The sequence below is a fragment of the Crocodylus porosus genome, unplaced genomic scaffold (assembly GCF_001723895.1).
Source record: "Crocodylus porosus isolate Cpor-Errol unplaced genomic scaffold, CroPor_comp1, whole genome shotgun sequence".
Lineage (NCBI taxonomy): Eukaryota > Metazoa > Chordata > Crocodylia > Crocodylidae > Crocodylus > Crocodylus porosus.
In genome coordinates this window covers 50,811,662-50,836,048 of record NW_017728909.1, presented here as the reverse complement: position 1 = coordinate 50,836,048, position 24,387 = coordinate 50,811,662, and the positions used below count along the sequence as shown (strand labels likewise).

Below are 24,387 nucleotides of genomic sequence, written 5' to 3'. Positions count from 1 at the left end.
GGTCCCTTCCGACCCCAGAAACTATGAAACTCTGAAGGAAATATGACTATGTCCTGCTTACCACCAAACAACTTTGAGATAAACAGACTCTTCCAACTTTTCTCTGAGGTTAATCTGTATATAAAATGAACTGCTCCAAGCAGGAGATTTTACCACACTTTCTTCTATGAAATATGAAGTTTCGTGTCTACCAAGGAGAACTTTTACAATCTTTTCTCCTATGCCTGAAAAAGAATGTTTGTGCCTGAAAGCCTGCAATTAAAGCAGGGTTTTTTCAAAAATCTAGCTGGTCTAATAAAAGATATCACCTCTACCACGAGTCCTGATTCCTTTTGCCTCTAGACCAATATGGCTACAACCTGGATACCTTACAGGATGAGGAGAACCACTTTCCTGTTAATCTATATATAACAGCCCCAGCTACAGACTGCCACTATGAATGCTTTGACTGGAGAAGGCAGCATCAGTAGCTGTCGGGCAGCTGGCAGTCCCTGACCACAACTTGTGAACCAGTTCTGAATCATTTTGCAGGATGTGCGTTTTATTCCTACTATGTACAAGGTGTGTATCATTATAAGTGCTATCCCTGCTTGCCAAGGCTTGCGTAATCCTCAGTTACTGACAGCTTTAAATGCATGTGGCTCTACAGTTTCACTGATGCAACTGATTCCTGTCTCCCATCCCTTCTCCAGCTTCAGAGTTCGTAATGAGGAGGGCTTTTATTATTCTACAGGAGGGCTTTTATTATTCTACAGGACTTGTTAAACTAGTGGTGGAAAAATTAGCCACATTAATGCATGGAGATTGGGCAACATTATGGGTGCATACAGATGTGCTCTTTCACATTCTAATTAGAATGTATGAGAGCAGACTCGATTAATTGAGTCTCCTCTGTGTTCTAATTAGAAAGTTCGAACCTTGCCTCACTGTCAAGTGTATTAAGCTCCCACACATGTCAAAATGGCCGCGGGGCGCTTTATCTAAACCTCATCGAATGAGCCTTAGATAAAGTATCTTGTGGCCTTTATGAAATATGCAGGGGCTTAATGCACATGGCAGTGAGCCTTTTTAATTAGAATGACTGTCTGGGACCTGCTTGTAATTAAAATGCCCCCCAGCTCTTCTCCTCCTCTCCCCTTCCCCTCTCCCCTCCCCCAGCACATGTGTAGGCAGCCTAGGATTTTCAACTCTGTATAGAATTGTAGAATGATAGAAGGGAAGGGAACTCAGTAGGTCATCTAGTCCATCCCCTGCTCAAAGTAGGACCATCCCCACTTACCATCCCAGCCAAGGTTTTGTCAGGTCTTAAAATCTCTAAGGATGGAGATTCCACCACCTCCTTGGGTAACCTGTTTCGGTGCTTTACAATAATCCTAGTGAGAGAGATTTTCCTAATATCTAACCTAAACTTCCCTTGCTGAAACTTGAGACCATTGCTCCTTGTTCTGTCATCTGCCATCACTGAGAATAGTCTAGCTCCATTCTCTTTGGAACAACCCTTCAGGTAGTTGAAGGCTGCTATTAAATCCTCTCTGTCTTCTCTTCTCTAGACTAAATAAGCCAACTTCCCTCAACCTCTCTTTAGAAGTCATGAGCCCAAACCCCGTAATAATTTTTATTGTCCTCTGCTAGACTGTCTCCAACTTGTACACATCCTTTCTGTAGTGGGGGGCCCAAACCTAGACACAGTATTTCAGATGTGGCCTCACCAGTACTGAATAGAGGGAAATGATCACTTCCTTCAATCTGCTGGCAACAATCCTACTAATGCAGATCAGTAGCCCAATGCTACAAGGCCACACTGTTGCCACAGATTCAGCTTATTGTCCACTGTAACCCCCAGGTTCTGCAGAGCTGCTGCTTAGTCAGTCAGTCTGCAGCCTCTACCCCTGCATGGGATTCTTCTGTCTTAAGTGCATGACTTTACATTTGTCCTTATTGAACCTTATGAGATTTCTTTTGCTCCAGTTAATTCTCCATTTGTTGAGGTCTCTGTGAATCCTAGCTCTACCCTCCAGTGTCTCCACTATTCCCCCCACCTTGGTGTCATCTGCAGACTTGCTGAGGGTATACTCCATCCCATCTTCCAGGTCATAGATGAAGATATTGAACAAAACCAGCCCCAGAACAAACCTCTTGCACTTCACTTGATACCAGTTCCCAACTGTATATAAAGCCATTGAATACTACCCTTCAAATCTGATGAACCAGCCAGTTTTCTATCTACCCTACAGTCCATTCATCCAGCCCATATGTCCTTTTCTTAGCTTGCTTGCGAGAATGTTATGCAAGACGGTAACAAAAGCCTTGGTAAAGTCAAGGTATATCATATCCACTGCTCTCCCTGCATCCGCAGAGCCAGTCATCTTATCATAAAAGTCAATCAGGTTGATCAGGCATGAATTGCCCTTGGAAAATCCATGTGGGCTGTTTCTAATCATCTTCTTGCTCTCCAAGTGCTTAGCAATGGATTCCTCAATGACCTGCTCCATTTTTTTCCCCAGGGACTGAGGGGAAGCTGATTACTCTGTAGCTCCCTGGATTCTCTTTCTTCCTTTTGTTTTCAAAATGGACACTATATTTCCCCTTTTCCAATAATCTGGAACCTCTCCTGTTTGCCACAGGTTTTCAAAGATATTGATCAGTGGCGCTGCAGTTGCATCGGCCAACTCCATTTGTACCCTTGCATGCATCGCGTCTGGCCCCATGGACTTGTACGCATCCAGCCTTTCTAAATAGTACCTGACCTGTTCTTTTGCCACTGTTGGCTGCTCATCTCCTCCCCATATTGTGCTGCCAGGTGCTGCAGTAGTCTGGGAGGTGACTTCGTCTTTGAAAAAAGTACTTCAGTCTTTTCTCATTATCTGTTATGAGGTTGCCTCCCTCATTCAATAAGAGACCCGTACTTTCCCTGATCTTCTTGTTGCTGGCATACTTGTAGAAACCTTTCTTGTTACCCTTCGCATCCCTTGCTAGCTACAACTCAAATTGCACTTTAGCCTTCCTGATTTCATCTCTGCATGCCCGAAGTATGGTTTTACACACCTCCTGAGTTGTTTGTCCAAGTTTCCACTTCTTGTAAGCTTCCTTTTTGTGTGTTAGCTCACTGAAGAGTTCCCTGCTAAGTCCAAGCTGGTCTTCTGCCATGTTTGCTAGTCTTTCTGTGTGTTGGAATGGTTTGTTCCTGTGCTCTCAGTAAGATGTCTTTTAAAATACAGTCAGCTCTCCTGGACTCCTTTTCCTCTCAGTCTCACCTTCCAGGAGATCCTGCCCATCATTTCCCTAAGTGAGTTCATGCCAGTTTTTCTGAAGTCTGGGGTCCTTTGCTGTTTGCCTTCCTTTCTTTCCTCAGAATCCTGAACTAAGTCACCTCATAGTCGCTACCGCCCAAGCTGCCATCTGCTAGTACATTCCCCACCAATTCTTCCCTTTTTGCGAGTATCAGGTCAAGAAGAGCATGGCCCCTAGTTGGCTGCTCCAACACTTACACCTGGAAGTTGTCCCCACATTCTCCAAAACTTCCTGAACCACCTGCACACTGCTGTATTACCCTCCCAGCAGATGTCAGGGTTATTGAAGTCCCTCATGAGAACCAGCGCCTGTTATCAGGAAACTTTTGTTAGCTGTTTGAAGAAAGTCTCATCCACCTCCACCTCCTGGTCTGGTGATCTGTAGCACACACCCACTACAATATCACCCTTGTTGCTCTTCCTTCTAACTCTAACCGGAAGACTTTTAACAGGCCTATCTTCAGTTTCATACTAGAGCTCTGAGCAATCATACAGCTCTTTTACATAAAGTGCAACTCCTTTTCTCCGCTGCCTGTCCTTCCTGAACAGCTTATCCCATCCATGACAGTTCTCTAGTCATTCGAGTTATCCCATGTCTCTGTTATTCCGCTCACTTTATAGTTCTGTGACTGTGCAAGGACTTCCAATTCTTCTTGCATGTTTCCCAGATGCCACACATTCATGTACAGACACCTGAGGTAACTGTCCAATTGCCCTATTTTCTCGGGAAGAATGAGAAGGCTTCCCCAGTTGCCACCTCTTGGGCTGACCAGTTTTCTTCTCCACTTTGGTTAGGAGGTCAAATGAAACCAGAAGCAATCTACTTCAGAGTGCTTTGGAGTTCTTTCAGTTTCATCTGGGGTTTTTTATACAATATAGGCTGATTTCTAGTGCTGTAATGCTGTGCGTCATCTGTTTGTTGTCTTTTTATTACACTTTGAAACTTCTTATAGTGCTTGTTCCTTACCTAAAGTGATATGTTATAGACGAAAAAGAGGGGAGAACCTGGAGACGCACCCCTCTGGGATCCCCACATCAAGTTAAAGGTGATTGAGAGACTATTCAGTAGGACTGGTTTTAAGAAGTGGAGGGAGGATGGGCCAGGACAGGACAGTCACAGAAACCCCGGAGAAGGAAGTTTTGTGAAAATCATTTTGAGTATTGAAGGCAGCCGACAGGTCAGAGGATAAGGATGAAGCACTTGTTTTGGCTTTGGCTAAGACAGGGGCAGGCAAAATACAGCTCACAGGCCAAATGCGGCCTGCGAGACCATTCTGTGCAGCCCATGGAGCACCTACAAAGTCTAGAAGATTAATATTTATCTGCTCCAGATTCCCTGTCAAAGCTGACAGGAGCTTGGGACACTAGGATCCAGGGAAAGCTGACAGGAGTCAGGAGAAAGGCGGGGCTGGGCTGGCCTGTTCCCCCACCCCCACCTGGAAGTCTCTGCCTGCTGGAGCTCTCCCTGCATGTGGCTTGTCCAGCACCACATGGCCCCAGCTGCATCACTGGACCCCTGGGAGCAGGGGCACACTGGTACCCTGGAGTCAGGAGAGGTAGGAGGGGTTGTGTGTGTGTGTATCCGTACCATGAGGGAGGGGGAGACAGAGAGCAATGAGGGAAGGAGGGGGAGAGAAAGAAGAGAGAGAGATTGTGTGTGTGTGTGTGTGTGTGTGTGTGTGTGCGCGTGCGTGTAGTGAGCAAAGCACAGTGTGTGCGCACGTGCGTGTAGTGAGCAAAGCGCAAAGGGTGTGTGTAATGACCACATCCCACACACTTATCCAGCCCCACAACCTCCCCCCACAGCCCCCACAAACCTATACCCATCTCCTCATGCCCTCCACAGTATGCATGGCAACCAGGGGGCGGGGCACCTGTCAAGGGCCGGGACTACCCATGCAGTGCTTGACAGCTTACCAAAACTCAGTAAGCGGCCCTCCACCCAAAATAATTGCCCATCCCTGGGCTAAGAACATTAGAGACTTTTTCAAGCGTTATTTCAGCGGTGCTTAAAAGGTAAAAGCTGGATTGGAGATCTTCCAAGATAGAATTGGAAGAAAGAAATTCCAGCGAGAAGTCAAGATAGGAAAAGGCAAGCATTTGAGAAGTAGTCAAAGATGGTGAAAGTACAGTTGAGATATTGCAATGGGGATTTAGCAGGCTATATAGCTAATTATTTTGTTAGGAAGATGGCAGAATTTAAAGAAAAGTAAATGCATAGGGCAAATCAGCCTAGTCACAGTATTTCTGCTAGAGGTACTCCACAACACAAGAGCAAGAGTTCAGGAAGCAATGGCTAGGAATGAGCCAAGGCTGGGAATTGGCAGGGTTAACTTGTAGTAGGAAAAGAGACAAAATAATCGTAGGTGGAAGAGAGTAAAGCATGGAGAATCAATGACCACATTGATGGAAGAAAGAGGGAACAGAGGAGAGAGTAAACCTCTGGTCAACTGGAAGTCTTGGATAGGCCAAGTGACTGAGTGAAGGGGACATAGATGAGTGATGCTGAAACAGCCCAGGTGGAAAAGAAGAACTCAGAATTAGATCTGAGAGTGTAGTGTCTTGTAAAGATCAAGTAAAGTAAACAGCCCTTTCGCTGAATGGCATTTTTTTTCAAACATGGGTAGAGTAATTGTTTTTATAAACCAAATGTCATGTTGTATAGAGCCCTAAAGACCTGAGCCTTTCAGAACTGCACTCTAAAGAGAGCCATTAAAATATTGGGATTTTAGCACTATGTTAATTACTTCATATTTGTTATCTTAATATATTATTATGTTTTTAATTATGACAGTTATGTGATTAGGATAGAATATCATTGTAAAGAACTACCTTGAAAAGAACTATCTTTGTATAGGCAAAAAAGCTAGACTAGTACCTTCCTTCTTAGTGTGTTTGAGTTTTTCTTGCTTGATGTCCAATTCAATTTTAAAATGCAGTAATTCCATAACTAGCTTGAAGCTCTCTGTATTCATTAATTCATCTAATTGCTTATATTTGCTATGCAGAAATTTCAAGACATTGAAGAGGCGCATCTCCTTCACATGAAAGAGATTATAGAATCATTGTCAAACACTATGAAAGAAATTCACTTACAAATAGGGCAGGTGAGTTTATTTTATATTGATCATCGTATTAATCCAACTACGAACTATAATTTATATTTAAGTTATTAGAAGTAATGTTGTTTACTGCCTTTGCAGCAATGGCATGGTCTGGTCTGTGATACTGAAATGAAATGATCACAGTTAGTATTAAAAAAAAAAAAAAAAAAAGATGAGCCGGAAAAAAATATATAACAATTCACATTTTGTTAATAAAAGCTAGGAAAGTCAAATGCATAGTTGTCACAACTGCTATAATATATCATTCTTTTGCCTTTGTAAAACTTTATTGTTGTAGATTATATAAACACGAATGCCATAAAATGGAAGAACTACTTAGCTTAGGGACTGAATTTTCTGTCTTTTCAGCACATAAAATCTCAGTTGTAATGTTGTATTGATGTGTTTTGCAAATGATTGTGGCTTTGACTGATTACGCATTAAACCTGTGGGGTTGAATTCAAGAGTAATGAGTGGCATTGGGAAGCTCTGTATACCAGCAGACAAGTATAAAATTAGCTTTTCTGTGGGGTGATGCAAGAAGTAAGAAAGACAAACAGGAAGAAAAGTGGGAAGAAAAACAAATAGTACTATAATAAGGTGTATGTGTGGTTGATAAATCCTCTTCTATCATTATACAACCTTCTGTGCATTTTCTGTACTGTAGCCTCCTGTGCTAGAATGTAGTTTATACCAATATTTAGATCTCTCCTAGCTTTGTGCCATTATTTTCACGTATTTATTATTACATGTATTATATATACTTTGAATTAGACTCCTTATATACTTATATTTAAATGTGAATACTAAAGTAAGTATACAAATGATGAGTAGCTACACTCTCATACTGGAAACTATAATGAAAGGAATGGATTGATCAGCAAAATTCAGTAGATGTACATGAGTTGAGATTGCTCAGCACATGCTGCTTCTGGCAGCAGTTTAATGATAGACATTGTAGTTAGTAAGATTTCCTTCTATGCGATTATAAGACAAATGGCTTTTTTTCCCCAGACTGGGTGGGGGAAAAACCTCATTTTGTATTTGAATAAATACAGTATTGCGGCTCTCAATATTTTTCACTTTATCCCTATAATTATTGATATCTAAGATGTAGTGTTTGCAGTCATTTGTATTTTTTCATTTGTTGTATGCTCTCTGCTCACTATTATAATCCCAAACATATTTACAGTTGATGAGAGTTAAGGTTTCCTCATCTGTCAGCCGTTCACAAAGAAACTGATCTTTTTGTATTCAGTGTGGCATTTATTTGTGATGCTTTAGCCCACATTGTGAACGTGGAGGATAGCGAGAAATACTGCAAAAGTGTTCTCTCAGTGAACATCATCCGTCTTGCACACTAACAGGGACAGGAGTTTTGTGGAGAATAAATAATATGTGATTATGTAATTAAATGCTGTATTATAATGTCTAAATGAGCCAAATTTCAGGGTTGCATAGGGAAATTCATTCTTATCTTTGCTAATTAGAGTGCTTGACTTCACAATCTTAATGTTCCTGTATTAGTTTTTGTTGTTGTTATTATTGTGAAACTTCTGGTACTCTCTCTCCTTTAATACTTTGCAGGCCACCATTTTAAGCTAGAGGGGTAGTGGTAAGGTAAAAACAGAACAAAATGGTCCATAGGCCTCACAGTAGAGAATGTTTCTGTAGGATGTGTGTGAAGCCCCATTGAATTACATTTGATATAAGGCATTTGGAATTTACCACATATCAAATAATAATAAAATATTTTGTCTGATGTCTAAATAGAATTCAGGCCATTAGAAAAAGCCAGAAAAGCATTATCCATAGATGTTGATACATCTGACATGCATAACATTCATGTCTGGAATTTATATGCCAGCCCTCTCTGGAAAAGCCTACAAATACTAACCCCAAAGGTGGGTCATATTTCTTAGGGCAGAGACAGCCAAAGTACCAGCCAAAATTCTGGTGGTGCCCATCTGCATCCTCTGTTGCTATATTGCCCTGTAAATAAGGAAGTAAGATTTGATGAGAATATTGAGAGATGTCAGATCTGGTGTGGAGCTAGTAGCCATCTTTGAAAAACACTTTATCTCGTCTGAGTGGGTGTAGTCCAATGTAATCTAGGACAAATGGGTGATGGATTCCTATGCATCCAACCATTATCCTATTCGTTTCAGATACTTGCTCCATTCCTCTTCACAAGCCTTAAATCTTATTATTAAAAAGAGTCACTACAACATCAAGAGTCCTCAGAAAATGCTTAGTGGTGGTGCATATGATAAGGCAGAACATTCCCATCTACTCCAGTTTGTCCAGCTGAATAAGTGAGAGAAAGCACAGATCCTAGAAAATGCTCTATCCCCTGTTCATCCAGCTGGGCCTCTTAGTGAACTACAAAAAAGTATCACTAACAAAGACTCAGACAGAAATACTGTTCTTAAAATATCCTGGTGCCTCCAAAATTTGCAGTGCAAATCTTAGTCAATACAGTGGCCATATACAATATTAACAAGAGATTGTCCATTCATCAGTTCACTGTCTGGAATCCATCAAATCCTGGATGCAATACCATAAGGCTGAGATGGCACTCATGGCTTTTCACTTCTTGCAAGTCAGAAATGGTCTAGATTTCCAGGCAGGCAAGCAGTGATCAGTAGCAAATTATCCTTTCACAGATCTGCCAAAGGACCATCTGTAACCGGCTGCCTGTTTTCAGAGGCTGTAGCCAGCTGCAGCTGGTAAGAGACTGTTTGCAGGCTAGCTACAAGGACTGGGCCAGCTGCAGGGAGCTGGCAGCTAAAAGGGCTCCCTGGGGAACAGAGCCAGGATCAATCAGGAAGACGGCTGCAGGCTGGAAGTTAGATAGCGAGTGGAGTGGGAGAGAGACAGTGGATCAGCTCATGGAGGAGCCCGGGGACCACGTTAAGTGCAGCAGAAGGACTGTAAGTGAGCCCTTCCTCTGGCTGAAGGAACCAAACGGATAAGGGAGAGAGCGGGCAAGTGGCAGTAGAACCACATCTGAGGACTCTTTGGATCTGGGACAAAACCTTGTATAATGTAAGCCAAGGGTTTTCAACCTTTTTTAATAAGTGTACCTCCGGCAGCTGGACACAGAGCACAGGGTGGGGGTGATGTGTGGACAGACGTGGAGCGGCAGCAGAGCCAGGTGGTGGGTACTGGTGGCGAAGGCAAAGTCCATCTTGGCTAAAAAGAGGGAACCTGCTAGGACACCTCTTGGAGGAAGTGTGGGTTTGAGGGATGAGGAATAAACCTCAAGAGGCCTAGCAAAGGTATAAGGCCCCTACCCAAGCACAGAGTCCATGCCTGTGTCTACTAGCAAGGACTTGGAATGAAAGAAAAGGGAGACCTACCAGAAAGTGGACAATCCAACTCCAGCAGGGCAGAGGTGTGGACAGAGGAGGGAGGTGAGCTCTGGGAAAGACCCACCTCAGAGGTTCTCTGGAGAGGAGCTGCAGCCAGAAAAGAAAATGGCAACAGCACCAGTAACAGGCATGAATAGGATTCTGAAGATCCAACCCCAGGATAAGCCAAACCAGAGGGTAAATAGTGATGGGTTATTTGTAAATAACCTATGTTTCAGTGTAAGATGTAAAAGACTGAAACAAGTGTTCCAGCAGGCAGGAACTGTGAGATATGCCAAGGTGTGGAGAAAACAGTAAGGGGTCAGCCGGGGCACGGGGACTGTGAGGTCAGAACACTCCCGGGAAGCCTTTCAGGTCGTAGCCCTATTAAATGGACATTTGCTATGTGGTTGTCCCATCAGGGTAAGAATGGGTAAAGAAACAGTCCCCTGTAGAGGCTGATGAGTGGAGATTTCTATAGATATAGTCACCCTAGAACTTGGGGAACTTTGAAATGAAATATGGACCCGGTAGAGGATTGGCCCTAATCCTCCCTGGAAGGAGTGACCCAAGTTTGTGGGTAATCTGATGGGGAGACTGAAAAGACTGTGTTTGGTGTAATGGGCATGGGTGAGAGGCTCTCCCAGAAATAAGTAGAAGGGAGGAGATCCCCAGGTGGTGGAACCACTGCCCATCATGGGCTGGCTACATGGAGTAGGCAGCCAGGGATCAGAAGTCTTGAGTGAATATTGGAAACCCTGACGGGTGGGTTGGGAGGAGCCACTCGACTGGAAGGGGAGTTGCTGGCAAAGCATGTAAACTGAGGCCTGATCCAGAGCAGGCAGTCTAGACCTGCAGGGAGCAGGAAGAGGAGCTCTGCCCAGGGGCCTGCAGAGAATGACTGTCAGAGGTCTGAGTGGTTCTGGGTCAGACGGGAGTACGCAGTACTCTGGGCTTACATTCTGGTTATGGAATATTAAGCTAGCCAGTGGGCTTATGTTTTGTTGATGTCTGGTAAGGTAGATATTATATGAGGATGTAAACTCTACAACAGTTGGTGGTTTGAGCAGAACTGTAGGGGTGATGGAGGGGGAATGTGGGCACACTAGAAGGAAGCAACAGGCTACAATCGGACCTTGACAGGTTACAAGGGTGGACAGATGAGAATAGGATGGGATTCAACACAGACAAGTGCAAAGTGATGCACCTGAGGAGGAACAACCGGCACCATACCTACAGGTTGGGGGACTCTCCTCTTGTCAGCACAGAGGCGGAAAAGGATCTTGAAGTCATCATTGACTCTAAGATGAATATGGGCTGGCACTGTGGGGAGGCAGTCAGGAAGGCCAACCGTACCTTGTCATGCATCCACAGATGCATCTCGAGCAGGTCCAAAGAGGTGATCCTCCCCCTCTGTGCAGCTCTGGTCAGGCTGCAGTTGGAGTACTGTGTCCAGTTGTGGGCGCCACACTTCAAGAGGGATGTGGACAGCATGGAGAAGGGTCGAGAGGAGGGCCACTCGCATGATCGGGGACAGCAGGGCAGGCCCTATGAGGAGAGGCTACGGGACCTGAACCTGTTCAGCCTCCAAAAGAGAAGGTTGAGGTGGGGATCTAGTGGCCTGTTATAAACTAGTCGGGGGGATCAGCAGGCATTGGAGGGAGTCCCTGTTCCCCCGAGCACCGCCAGGAGTGACAAGAAATAATGGTCACAAGCTGGCAGAGGGTAGGTTTAGGCTAGATATCAGGAGGCGCTACGGTCAGGGTGGGTAGGGTCTGGAACCAACTTCCAAGAGAAGTGGTGCAGGCTCCTATCCTGGGTGTGTTTAAGAGGAGGTTAGATGAACATGATGCTGGGGTCGTTTGACCCCAGTATTCTTTCCTGTCATGGCAGGGGGTCAGACAAGATGATCTGCTCAGGTCCCTTCCGACCCTAGAAACTATGAAACTATGAGGCTGCATAGTGCCTTGGGCGTGTTGAGAGAGGGCCTGAGAGGGGCAATTCCATAGCACCCAGTGGGGTGATCTGATGGTGCCTCAGGGGTCACATCAAGAGAAGGTCCCATACTTGGGGGGGGAACCAGGAGGATCTGGTGCCCAGGAGGCAATAGGCTGCATCACGAGAAGATCTGGTGCTGGTGGGAGGAAGGGGCAGGAGGGTCCAGTGCATAAGAGTTACTAAGGCAAATCGAGAAGGTTGTTCAATGCCCACAGGGACCTGGAGGGTCTAGGACAGAATTGGAGGTTGAGGGAAAACAGCTTTGCCCTGGATAAGAAGACACAGGGGAGCTGTGGCCCAGTAGCTGTTGAAGCTCAGGCCAAAGCCAAGAATGCCAAAAGGGAGAAATCAGGCCCAGGGGACTGAAATCCAGAGTGAGATTCAGAGAGAGCACCACTTCAGCCCAGTCATGGAGATGTCAGGGGAACTGTGGCCCAGTAGCTTTTGAAGCTTGGGCCAAAGCCCAGAATAGGCAAAATCAGGGCCAGGGGCCCCAGACCCAGAGTAATATTTGGAGATAGGACAGCATTGCCCTGGGCAAGGGAGCACAAGGGAGCTGTGTCCCTGTAGTTCCCTAAGTTTGTACCTAACCAAAGAGAGAGAAAAAGATCAGGAGAAAACATTAGGAGTATGATCGGTGAGGTATGGGTGTGGGTACAGAGGCAGTTGGAGCCCATGGAATCAGTCCTTAAGGTGACTTGGGTGTGGATGGGACAGGAGGGTCCTACCTAGTGCCTGAGTGGGGGTAGAGACTTAGAAGAGGGATCCCTTCTAGTGGTGGAGGATATGTAACAGGCTTTGTGTTTTCAGTGTGCTGGTAACAGCCTGTGTGCTTTCAGGAGCTGCAGCTGGTAAGAGACTGATTGCAGGCTAGCTAGGAGGACTAGGCCAGCTGCGGGGGGTAATTAGCTGACAGCCAGGCAGGTAAAAGGGCTCCCAGGAAACAGAGCCAGGGTCAGTCAGGGAGATGGACAGAGCTGCCGGCTGGAAGTTCAAGAGCTGCAAGTGAGAGCGGTATGTCAGATGGGAGACAGATGGCAGGTCAATTCATAGAGGAGCCCGTGGACCATGCCAGGAGTGACTGTCTCTGAGTACCATGAATGCAGCAGAGAAGACTGTAAGTGAACCCTTCCCATGGCTGAAGGGACCAGAGGGGTAAGGAAGAGTGCTGGTAAGTGGCAGCAGAACCATGCCTCAGGACTGTCTTCGGGTCTGAGACAAGACCCTGTCTGATGGAAGCATTTGGTTTACAGACCGAGTTGTTTATATGGATTCCTGCCAGGAGGGAGTTTGTCCTGGGAGAGTAAAGATACTGGGCAACATCGTGAATGAACCCAAAAGACTGTGTGTAAGTGAGGAAATTCCCAAACCTGCTACACCAGGGGCAGGCAAAATATAGCCCGTGGGCCACATCTGGCCCACCAGGCCATTCTGTCTGGCCCACAGGGTCGCTAAACATTTAGAAAATTAATATTTATCTGCTCCTGGCAGCCTGTCAAAGATGACAGGAGCAAGGGGCAGTAGGACCCAGGGGAAGTTTTGAGCAGGATCAAGGCTGCAGAAGCAAGTCTGGCTGATTTCCCGCCCCCCCAACCTTCCAGTCCCCCCTGCTCCAAGCCCCAGCCAGATGCCTCTGCAGAGGCTTCTGGCTTAGGACTGTTTGTACCTCCCTGCACCAAGGGAAATACAGATAAGGAGAAGTGGAGGAGGATCAGGGACAATCACCCCAGTCCTTTAGGCCGGCAGGGCCAGATCCTGCATTCCCAGCGCTGGAGCTGGAACCCATCTGGTGCTGACAGGCAAGCAAGGGGGAGTGGGGGAATGGCTGTGGCTGGTGAGGGGAAGGGGTAGCGAGCGGGCATGTGGAGCGTAACAACAGCCAGGTGGGAATGCAGGGCCCAAGCTGGTGCACTAGGGCCAGCACCAGCAGGGCCCAGAGTGGGGTGGCAGAAGCGCGGGGCCAGGCTCCAAGGGGTCTGTGAAGCTGGGCTGTACTGCACCAGGGAGAGCCGGGCTTGGGTCGAGGTAGGAGGGTTTGCCTATAGCCTCCCCCTCTGCACCAGGCAGAGGCCCTGCTAGTGCTCCTCCAGGCCTGGGTGCTGCGCTTCTGCTGCTCCTGGCCCCAGGGCACCAGTGCAGCCCCATGCTCCTGTTCACTGCCACTTCTCTGCATCTGCCACTGCTGCCCTGTCTCGTTCCTGTTCCTCTGCTCGCCACTCCGGCACCATGTCCCAGCTGCTCCTGCTGTCCCTAGCACTGGAGCTGGAACCCACTGGTGCCACAAGAGTAAGACTTCATTTTAAGCTATGATACTATTACCTCCTATGTGCACTGCACACACACACGTGAATCAGGACCGAAATATTTTTTTTTAGTGAAATTAATTAATGTTGTAATACACGTTTGATTTTTAGAATATAATTTGTTATTTTTCTGGTTCTGAGATGGCAAAACCCCTTGCTGAAAGGAGTACTTCTGGGGGGCAACAGGAGGGACTTCTAGTAGCAAAGGTCAGGGGTTAGGGGCAGAACTTCTGGTCCCAAGATGGTGACGAGGGGGACGGGGCATCTATCAAGGGGTGGGGCTACCCATGTCGCCCTCGATGGCTTGCCAAAACTGTGTAGGCAGCCCTCTGCCTAAAATAATTGCCTGCCCCTGTGCTACACCATTATTCTGTTATGTCGTCTTGCCTATAATAGACTGTAACCAGAGATTGTGCTAGGTGTCAGAACTACTGTACCAATAGAAGCTTGGGCCCAAAATGTTACTAGTAGAGGCGCACCAATACATTTGTCCATATTGTATCAGCACCAATAAAAGAAAAATTGACATTACCAGCAATCAGCTTTTTCTGGCTGATGTAGCCAGTAACGTTACTGATAAATGTCATGTGCATGCGCAGCTGTAGTGCAGCATGCAGGTAGCCAGAAGCACAGCCTGACTGCATGGAGTGTTGTGTCCAGCTGGTAAGTCTGTTGGGGGGGAATGGGGGAGGAAAGGGGTGTGGGGGTGGGGCAGGCACTGCCCAACTGAGGCATGGTGCAGGACAGAACCATGGCTTGTCTGTGGGGCATGGGGAGGGGGCAGTTCCCACTGCTGCATGCACCCCAGGGGAGCCATAGGGGGGTATACGTGCACCCCCCCCCCCAGATCTATGCATGCGGCAAAAGTGGGCTGAGGCCAGGGGCAGCACTGGGCTCTTCCCAGCAGAAGACTAGACCAAACTGCACTTGGGGTGAGCGGTGGTGGCTCTGCAATGGAGGCTACGGGGAATTTTGGGGTGGCTGCAGCCCACCCTATAGCCCCCATCCCAACACTGCCACTGCCCACCCCAAGTGCAGCCCGGCCCAGCCCCCCTGCCAGGAAGAGCCTGGCCCCAGCCAGCAGCAGCAGCCTGCCCTTGCCATGTGCACAGATATGGGAGCATATAACTTATAAATGCATCAGTGTTTACAATCTTTTTTTGTACAGCAGTATGTGAATATCTATCTAAAACAGGAGGTACTGTTCACTCAAAAATATTGTGAGCAATTTATGTTTCCTTGTTGACTTTTTGAGGTATTATGACAGTACTGCTTTGAGCCAAATAGAGTTGTTATGGTACAAGATTATGTATTCATACTTATTATTTTGCTGGATATGTCTTGTCATCTCACTTTTTGAATAAGACCTACAGTCATGCTGCTGGGTAAGAAATTAAACACAACAAGAAGAAAAGGCAAAGATTCCTAAATTCACTATCACTAATACTCACTTTATGCATACTGTGTCTCCCTTTGCATCCTGCTTAGTGCACACACTTGCATATCGTTAAAGAAATAGAGAAATTTCCTTGAAAAGCTATCTGGCGGTGCCTTCAACTTTTCAGTAATGTATACTGGAAGACGGCCTTTAAATGTTAGCTTAAATTGTTTGGTTAATTAGATTCTTTTCAGGTGTTGTTCCTTACCTTTACTTAATTTGTTTTCTTACAGGTTCATGAAGAATTTATTAATAACATGGCAAATATTACAGTTGAAAGCTTGATACAAAAATTTGCTGAGTTAAAAGGCACTGGCAAAGAGAGACCTGGTAAGAGATTAAAAATGCAAGAACTGAAAATTTCAGAATATTTGCTAAGCTTGCATTTCTAGTATAGATAATTTGTATAGTGTAGAGCATTGTGTGTTTCTTTCCCTTACAGTGACTTTCTAGAAATATGGCAGCTGACTTCAGTACATGTATTCATGAGTTATTGGGGAGGGGGGTGGTGTCTTGGCTATTTGAGCGTTATGTATCAAACAGTATCTCTTAAATTGTCCTGTGTCATGATTGGTTGCTATAAATGTCAGTAAATTCCACTTTTTGATCCCTTGCACATTTGTACCTCTGTCCTTTATGTTTTATGCAAAATATATGGTTAGGTAATCAAACTATTATAATTACACTTACATTAATATGGTAACTATATATAGTTTCTGTTTCTACTGATTTAACCATCTCTGTATTGAAATGTAGTGTTGCTAACTAGAAATGCAAAACTTCAGGACTCTTGGTTCAGAGACGATACTTTTTATTAGACCAACTAAGAAATCGCAAAAAAAAAATCTTTTTCTGCAAGCTTTTGGGCACATGCCCTTCCTAGGGCTTAGGGAGAATTCAAGATGATAAAAAGTCCCCATAGGTAGAAAATAAACTTCATCTTTGCACAGAGGAAGCTGAAGGTGGAAATCTGTTCCTCTGGGTCCGTGAGAGTGTCTTTGCGAGTTGTTCTTTGATGTGCAGATAAGGCAGGATTTCCTTCCCTGGTGGTGTCAGATGGCAAAAAGGCAGGGAGGTGTAGAACTCTTTCTTGTTGTTCAGCAATGAAGTTTAAGTCCAATTTAATTACTTTTAGTTTAGTGAACTTAGTTACTTTTAGTTTACATTTAATAATTTTGCCAGTAGCTATTTCTTACATATTTTCTTTTTAGTCAGCAGCATAACTTTCCTTAGGTGCAAACATTAAGTATATTCTGTAAGTACTGCTTACTGTTTATACTTCATAATATTACTGGACTCTGACACAAGTGGAATGTGTGTGGAGTATCTTATACTATTATGTACCCAAGACTGAAGAAAAAAATGTGACTCACTGGACTATTTGAGAAATAGCATGTGGTCATATATTTAGATTCTGTGTAGGGGATAAGAGTTGCGTAGTATTCCTTTAAAAATGTGAGCACTATCTAACAGGCCTCCCTATCATCTGTTGCAGGAGCTAACAGAATCCTGACAGAGCAGTATTTCACATAGCTAGCTGAGTCGTGTGTGTGTGTCCAGTTAATAAACAGTTATTTAGAAACTAACTGTGCCTATATGATTTCCACACATTCATAATATTGTATAGAGAGCAAGAACACAACACTACATTATAATAACTTGTAAAGGTGGGTAGATTTAAAATTGTATATTAGGCCCAAACTTGCTATTTCCTGAATTTATTTTCCTGTAAATTTGTCTTTAAAAATAAAGATAAGGAATAAAGATTAAAGGGAGAGAGAGATTTTTCTAAGTACCTTTTAGGTGGCACATTCCTATTCCACCCTGCCACAAAGTGGCTTAGGTGCCTATGTTCATTATACACCTGAGATCTGTAGGCAGTTAGACTTTTATACATATGCTTAGAAGCAAGCTAGAACAGCCATATAAATGTCTGCCTCCCCCTTAAGTTCTGTTGTGATCTAATTCCATCTAGGAAGCATATACACTCTGCAATTCCTGAGTCCTCAAGCAAAGGGAAAAAAAGCGGACCAGGCAGCTGTTTCAAGCCAAGATTATACATACAGCTCAATGAAGGACTTGGACAATTTTTGCTCAGTAGCTGAGTTTTAGAGCACTTGACCAAAAAGTAAGAGGGCATGGGTTTTAGGATCTGCTCAGATCAAGGACATTGCAACTTCTATCTGCTGCTTCCCAGGAAAGTGTCCCAGTTACCACACTAAACCATAACTAAATTAGTCATCAGATAAAGAGCACTGGGAGTGGGGGCTGCAACCTAGTACTCTTTCCCTCCCAGGGAAAGTGCCCTTCTTACTGTGCTACAGTCTTCTTGCTTCCTTGCTTCTGTTTCCAGGACTTTTGCCTTCATTTCTATCTGGTCAGCTGGCTTCAGCAGGCAGGTGGGAGGCTATCGGCTCTGCCTAGCCCATGGTTTGGCGGTTAGGGCATGGTCCTGGGAGGTGAGACGTGAGCTCCAACCTCCTGAGGGTGAATGGATCCTCTAGCCCAAGTCTTCCACTTCCTGGTCAAAGTGCCTAACCATTATGCTATTGGATAGAAGGTGGATAAGTCCTTATTCCCTTTCCCACCATTCTTATTCTTCTCTGCTGTGGTTTGCTTTACCTTTCTAGATGCAAGACATCCCTTGTTATCTTCAGGCAATCCCTTGGAAAATGCAAGCTCTTAGTTTTACGTGTTTTATTTGACTACAGAAAAAGAAAGCAAGTCTTTTGTTGCAAAGAACTCCAAAAGACCACAACAGGTTCCAGAAGGTTTTGACACTTTAGTTTCCTATTTAAAATATCTAGGTTTATCTTGTGAATCGCATGTAAGTGTTTGTGTACCTGATGTCGCTAGTATTGAGCAACACATGACATCCTTAAAGGTATCTCTTGATATCCCGAACACTCTTGATACCTCAGCACTGGTTGAGAATTACTGCTTTACAGTAGAGTTAGTTCTGCTGCCAGTTAGGCATAATGGTTCAGGTAAACATCTCACTTCTGAACAAAGTGAATCCTAACATGATGGCAGTATATAATGTTACCCATTGAGCAAATGGGAGATCTCTGCAAATCCCCAGGGTGAAATAAGATTGCTTTCATGAGGAAAGATGTAGTTTTGGGGAAATTAACTGCTAAGTCTTACATGTTACATAAGTTTTGGACTATTTTGTGAAAGCCCCACCTAACTCTGTCATGTTGTAAAGTACTCAATGACTGAGCTGAGTTAGCCTAAGATACTCATATCTCAACCCACGCACACTTCCATTACATTATTTGTTATGCAGCATACATGCACACACCCTAATAAAAGCATAGATTTCCTTTGTTGTTTAATTTGGTAAAGAAAATTCCACACATTGCAAGTACACTTGCAGTGTTTGCAGATGCAAAGATTAAAATACAAATTGGTATAGCAATTCTGCAAATCTACATACTGAAGAAACACAGACAATTCTGTATGGAGAAAAGGAGATTAAGGCGGACATGATAGCATGAGCTACAGTCTATGCTCTTAATTAAGTTGGGACTTTCAAACAAAGAGATGTTTCTTTAGAGGCTTAAAGGTGTCAAAGACGTAGCTGATCAATGTTCAGGAGGGAAAATTGCAATTACAAGGTCAAAACAGCTGAGAATCTAGGAACGGGGGCAATAAGATGTAAGGCAATGAGCCAGTTTAGGACTGATGATTAAAAATCCACAGGAATGTGTAGCCACCTCTTGCAGCTGTCTAAAGGTTTTCCTTTGCCAACATATGTTAAGCAGAAGGCATATAACCACGAGTCAGGATAGTGGTATGAATTAATGACATTTTGTGAATTGGTGCATACCTAGACATAATAAAAATGTACTTTGACAGATGTAATTTATCTGTAATTACATGTTAAATTAATTTACTAGTATATTTTCAAACTAGATTGAATATTTTGAGAGACTGCAACCAAGAGGTAGAAACAGACTGAAAATTCTTTGTGTGGCTTAGTAAAGTTTTAAGCAGTGTATGGATAAGGGAGTTCATTTGCTTAAACTGTTGATATGTATTTGAATCTTTGTTTTAGTACAATTTTATGTTCTACATGGGATCATGTGGGCTCCCTCTGGTGGCTCACATTTGTCATCTGAAGACTTCTAAAACAAATTTAAATTGTTCTTTTTCTTGATATACTGGGTTCACTGTTTCAGTGGAAGTTGTGTGTACCTTGAAGAGAGAATACTTGCCCAGTTTCCAAATTTTGTTTCAGATTTGTGGACTTCCTTATATATTAGTTCTTTAATATAAAACTACTTAAATAATTTTGTCAGGCAGTTGTCTTTTACTTATCTTTTACTCTTTCCAAATTTGGTTTAAAGAACACACGTAAGGATAAGTTTTTAACTTATAGTACTGTTTAAGGTACACGTGGAAATGCTGGGAGGGGTTTCATCAAGGTAAAACAGATGGTCTGTAATAAATACATTCAGCATAAATAGGAGTAGTTGCACATTCATTTTTTTGTACATCGAAAACAGTTCTTTCACTTATTAAGGCAGATTACAAAAAAGATTATACATAACATTTCTGAAAAGGGGAGTGGACTTAAAAAATATTAGTCATCTCCTCTGTCTCTTCTAATATCAGCTATGCTTCAGACCATAATTTGGTATGTAGATTGTTGGATAATTTTCTAAAAGTCAGATGATTTCCTGTTAGATTTATAAGCAGCTTTTAATGCCATCAGTCAGATTCTGTTGAGTCTCATAGGTTGTATTTGAATTGTATTTGCCATTTTATTTGGATAAATTTCATATCATTGTCAGGGTGGCAGCTCCTTGGCTCTGAAATGTGGCATTACAGAAGAAGTCCAGTCACTTTTTTTTCTACATATGTTAGACTATTAAGAAAAAGAAGGATATAGTTTATACCCTAGCAGCAGCAATGTATTGATAATATATGGTTCTACTTTCTTTATGAAGATAAATAATCATGTTCACCCTCTTCCAACATGAGAAATTAATTCTTGGATGAACAGCAGTTTAATCAAGTCAAGTTCAAAAAATACGTACGTGACACTAGTTATGCAGAAAAATTCTTTGAAGATTTGCTAGGAGTTATGATCTCCATTTTTAAGGGTTTCTGCCTCAGCTTGACATCATAGCGTATAGTATATCAGAATACTCTTGAATGCTCAAATGGAAAGAATGGTAAGTAAACAAGGTGGATAGGGCAGAGTGAAACAGGGAAGTATTAATGGCTAACTCTCAGGAAGGGCTGTGGCCTTTTACCAGGATCAGGGAGAGGATTCAAGAGAAAAGGTTTCTGTGGTCTGCAGCCTGCTGTGATGAGGGAAAGTGCTTTGTTTTGTGTTCTGAATAATAAACTGTCCTAAGGAAGGGTTCTGTAATAGACTTCAGGCAACCACTGGTTTTTTTTTCCGGGTCTGGGGAGATAGCATATCAGCTTGCAGTGACTATAAAAACTGTTTTTCTAGGAAGTTAAGAGGCAGTAAAGTAGGTAATACTAAGTATCAGAAATGGAGAAAAAGCATCTCAAAATGGACAAAAAGCCTTCAAGTAGTTATCCATTTTCTCACTGTGAGTATGGTAGGGGATGAAGGGCAGTCTGCACTTTTTGCTCTTCAGTTTTTTTCAGGAAAGAAACATTTCTGAGTTCATGCTTACAGCCTGCAAACTTACTCAAGCCTTCTTTGAAGAACCGCTTTTCTTTTAAGCTGAGTTCATGCCAGTATGTGATAGGCGCACCAAATGCTGCTTATTGGGCTGTTCCTGGAAAATGTCCCATAGGCCAACACTTTTACATACTGGCCCAAATAGAGTGCAGACTGTGGTTCCAGATGAATTTCATAGGTAAATCTATGGAATCTATGGTACCTTTGCTCCAGGGATGAGGGACTTAGCTGAGTGTTGTGCACCCCCTACCACCAGTTTGTCATGGAGATCTTCTGTCTCCTTTGGCTCTGGGGCAACCCATTGCAGGTTGTGGTTCTAAGACTGGCTCCCAAAGGAAGTTCCTCATTTGTAGCTTCTCCAAAAAACCTACTACTTCTGCAATGCTATGCAAAGCTGAGACTTCAAGGTCCTGACAGGATATTGTTGAAGGTTGTTGAGGCTCTGACACAGAACTTCAGCAGAATCCTCTAGCTTTGTTGGTGACCCTAAGATCAGGGAGAAAATACCTTGACATTCTTCTGAATCTCCTTAGTGTAAGACTTCTGTGATTCTAACTTCAATTCTGGTCTTGAAATACCTGGCCTGGCGGAAGTGCCAAGTCCAGCCAGCTTCTTGACAATACCATCTTCTCTGCACTGGCTGCTGTGTCCACCATGGAACAAAGTGATTTTATACTGTTTTTAGAAACAAATTACTTCAATTTTGTCCTACTCTAGTAAAATTTCTTTTCTGGATACGGCTGTATCTCACCCCATCAACAGGTATTGGTCTGTGGGAACACCTATAGAAATTGGCTTATCAGAGTTCCTCTCTAGTTCTGACTCCAAGCACAGTTCTGCATTGTCTGCATCACCACTTTAAAAGCCCAGAGGGCACCTGAAAAAACAATTCTAGTCTTTCAAAGTATCTTTGCAGGCCTCCTGCTTCCTGTTCCAGTGCCCTCCAGGAGTCCTGTCTTTCTTGTCCATTGTCATCTTACTTACTTGCTTATAGTGTTAACACCCTAGGCACTTTCGCATGTACTCGGGAAGGTGGGGGAGGGGAAGAGGAGCAGTGCTTTAATTAGAGTGGCTCTTGGAGCCACTCTAATTAAAGCACCACCACATCTCTTGCATCCCCATGCTTAAAAATGGCGGTGGGGTTGTTTGAACTACATTGTGTTCAACAAGTTTAAGTTAAGCGCTGCCACCACCATTCTTAAGCATGGGGTTGCAGATACATGAGACACAGGAGGCTGCTGGAGCACAGGAATTGCCTCGCTCCAGCAGGCTTGATTAATCAAGCATTCAGTGTGTTGGAGCAGCCTCCACACTTGTGTATAGGTGCCCCCGAATTCTTCAGTGTCAGAAGCCTGTCGATTTCCCAGATCAAGAGGGTTCTTTTCTTGGACAGGAAAAGTGGAAGGAAAGCCCTCCTACTGTACTCCAACCTAACAGAAGTAGCTTTGCCAATCAGTGGGGCCATTATGAAACATGTCAGAAGAATATGGTAGATGCTAGTTTGCTTATACTTTAGCTATTAAAAGAGTAAGTATCAAATTTCTTCCAGGAGGACTGAGTATTTTTACACCCAATCTGCCTTCTCCTATTTTGGTTGTGAAGTTTGTATTGACCCTGAAAGAAAAATAGCCAAAATGTTTGGACCTTTTCAGGAATAAATTGTAATCCTCTGCCAGTCTACACATTAGTACAGTTAATTACCAAGCAGGCTGTGCCAGCAGTGTTGTCTGCATATTTGAATGCATGGGTGATGTTGCAGATACTAGTGGGTAAAAAAGCCATACTAGCCCTTATCTAAAGGCATAGAACATAGCCTATGCCTCTCCACCCATATTCATGCTCAGCAGTCTTCCTTGTACTCTTTTGACATTTTTATTCTCAGATCCATTTAGAAAGTCAGTTCTATAAGCAAAACGTTCTTTTACTACCCCTTCTTCCTTAACAGAAGACAAGGCCTTTGGTCAATGCACCTTCAATCCTCTTTCCTTTTCCTTTTCTCATTTGCTTTGTCTATTTCCAATATATATATGCACCCAAATTTAGACCAGCTGATCTATTCCAGATATTGTGACTGAATAAAACATTTGATTCAGTTCACTTCTAACTTTTGAAGTAATGGGAAAGGGGGATATGGGGTTAGAAGTGAACCCCACTTATGCATCCTGCAGTAGAGGTTCTTTCCTTAGCTTTTTGAACTTAAGGAGACTGTTGGCAGTCATTATACTGCTTTTCATAAGGGAGACAAGTTCATATTTCAGCTGATTTGATGTTTATTTCCACATTGCCATCAGACCCTTGAACAGAAAATACCTCTGATTCATAGTGGATTAGGGCCATTAATAATACAAAAATATCCTCTTGGGATAATTGTTTTTGGATGTTTGGCTTGTGAGACAGATTTCTTCCCACCAAGTGTCAAAGAGCCTGCACAATATAATAAAGTTCATTTTTACTCTTTGATAGTTGATAAACATACAAGTCATATCTGTTCCTTGTGCTGAAAACAAAGTTAATTTGGACCACTTTGGACACTGAGCAAGATCATAGCCTCTCACAGAGTTCATTTCAGTCCCAGTGAGAACTAATCCTGCTATTAGAGACATGCCGTACAATGACAGTAAGTAAAGACCTGACTCTTGACTTTCTGCCATGTGGCTTCCTGCACCTTTATGATCTTGCATACCAGACCTTACCTCAAGTCCCAGTACTGTTAACTGCAAATTGCATAAGGAAGCATCCTCTAGAGCAGGGGCAGGCAATTATTTCAGGCGGAGGGCCGCTTACTGAGTTTTGGCAAGCCACTGAGGGCTGCATGACAAGCAGCCAGGGGCAGATAAATATTAATTTTCAAAAATTTTTAGGCACCCCGTGGGCCAGATAGAGTGGTCTGGCGGGCTGCATCTGGCCCACAGGCCGCATTTTGCCCAACCCAGCTCTAGAGGAAGCATCATCTAGTTACAAGTGATAATCTGTCCGTTTCCTGTTCACTGTATTCAGAGAAAAGCCTTTTCTCTCTTCAGACTTGTCTGTGACTGTTCTGAGAGACACCTTTTAAGTAGTCTGAGAAATCCATATTGATAACCACTAGCACAGGATCTTTAGACATCAGAGAAGGCAAGTCTCTCTATAGGGTTGTTGGAAGCTGGGAGGTGTGGAAAGATATCCAAGCCTTCTTCAGTGAATTCAGGGACCTCATATATGGCTTATGACAGGCAGAGCTACTACATCTCCCT

General features: G+C 43.7%; 1 protein-coding gene across 2 annotated transcripts in view; it reads left to right on the top strand.

The window, feature by feature from the left end:
- Nucleotides 1-24,387, top strand: part of FCHO2 (FCH domain only 2) — a 126,402-nt gene that overhangs the window by 19,781 nt on the left and 82,234 nt on the right. For both annotated transcript variants that reach the window (XM_019532269.1, XM_019532268.1), the window contains exons 6-7: nucleotides 6,299-6,397; nucleotides 15,720-15,816. In XM_019532269.1, the coding sequence (XP_019387814.1) occupies nucleotides 6,299-6,397; nucleotides 15,720-15,816 (196 nt within the window). The remainder of the gene's footprint in view (nucleotides 1-6,298; nucleotides 6,398-15,719; nucleotides 15,817-24,387) is intronic.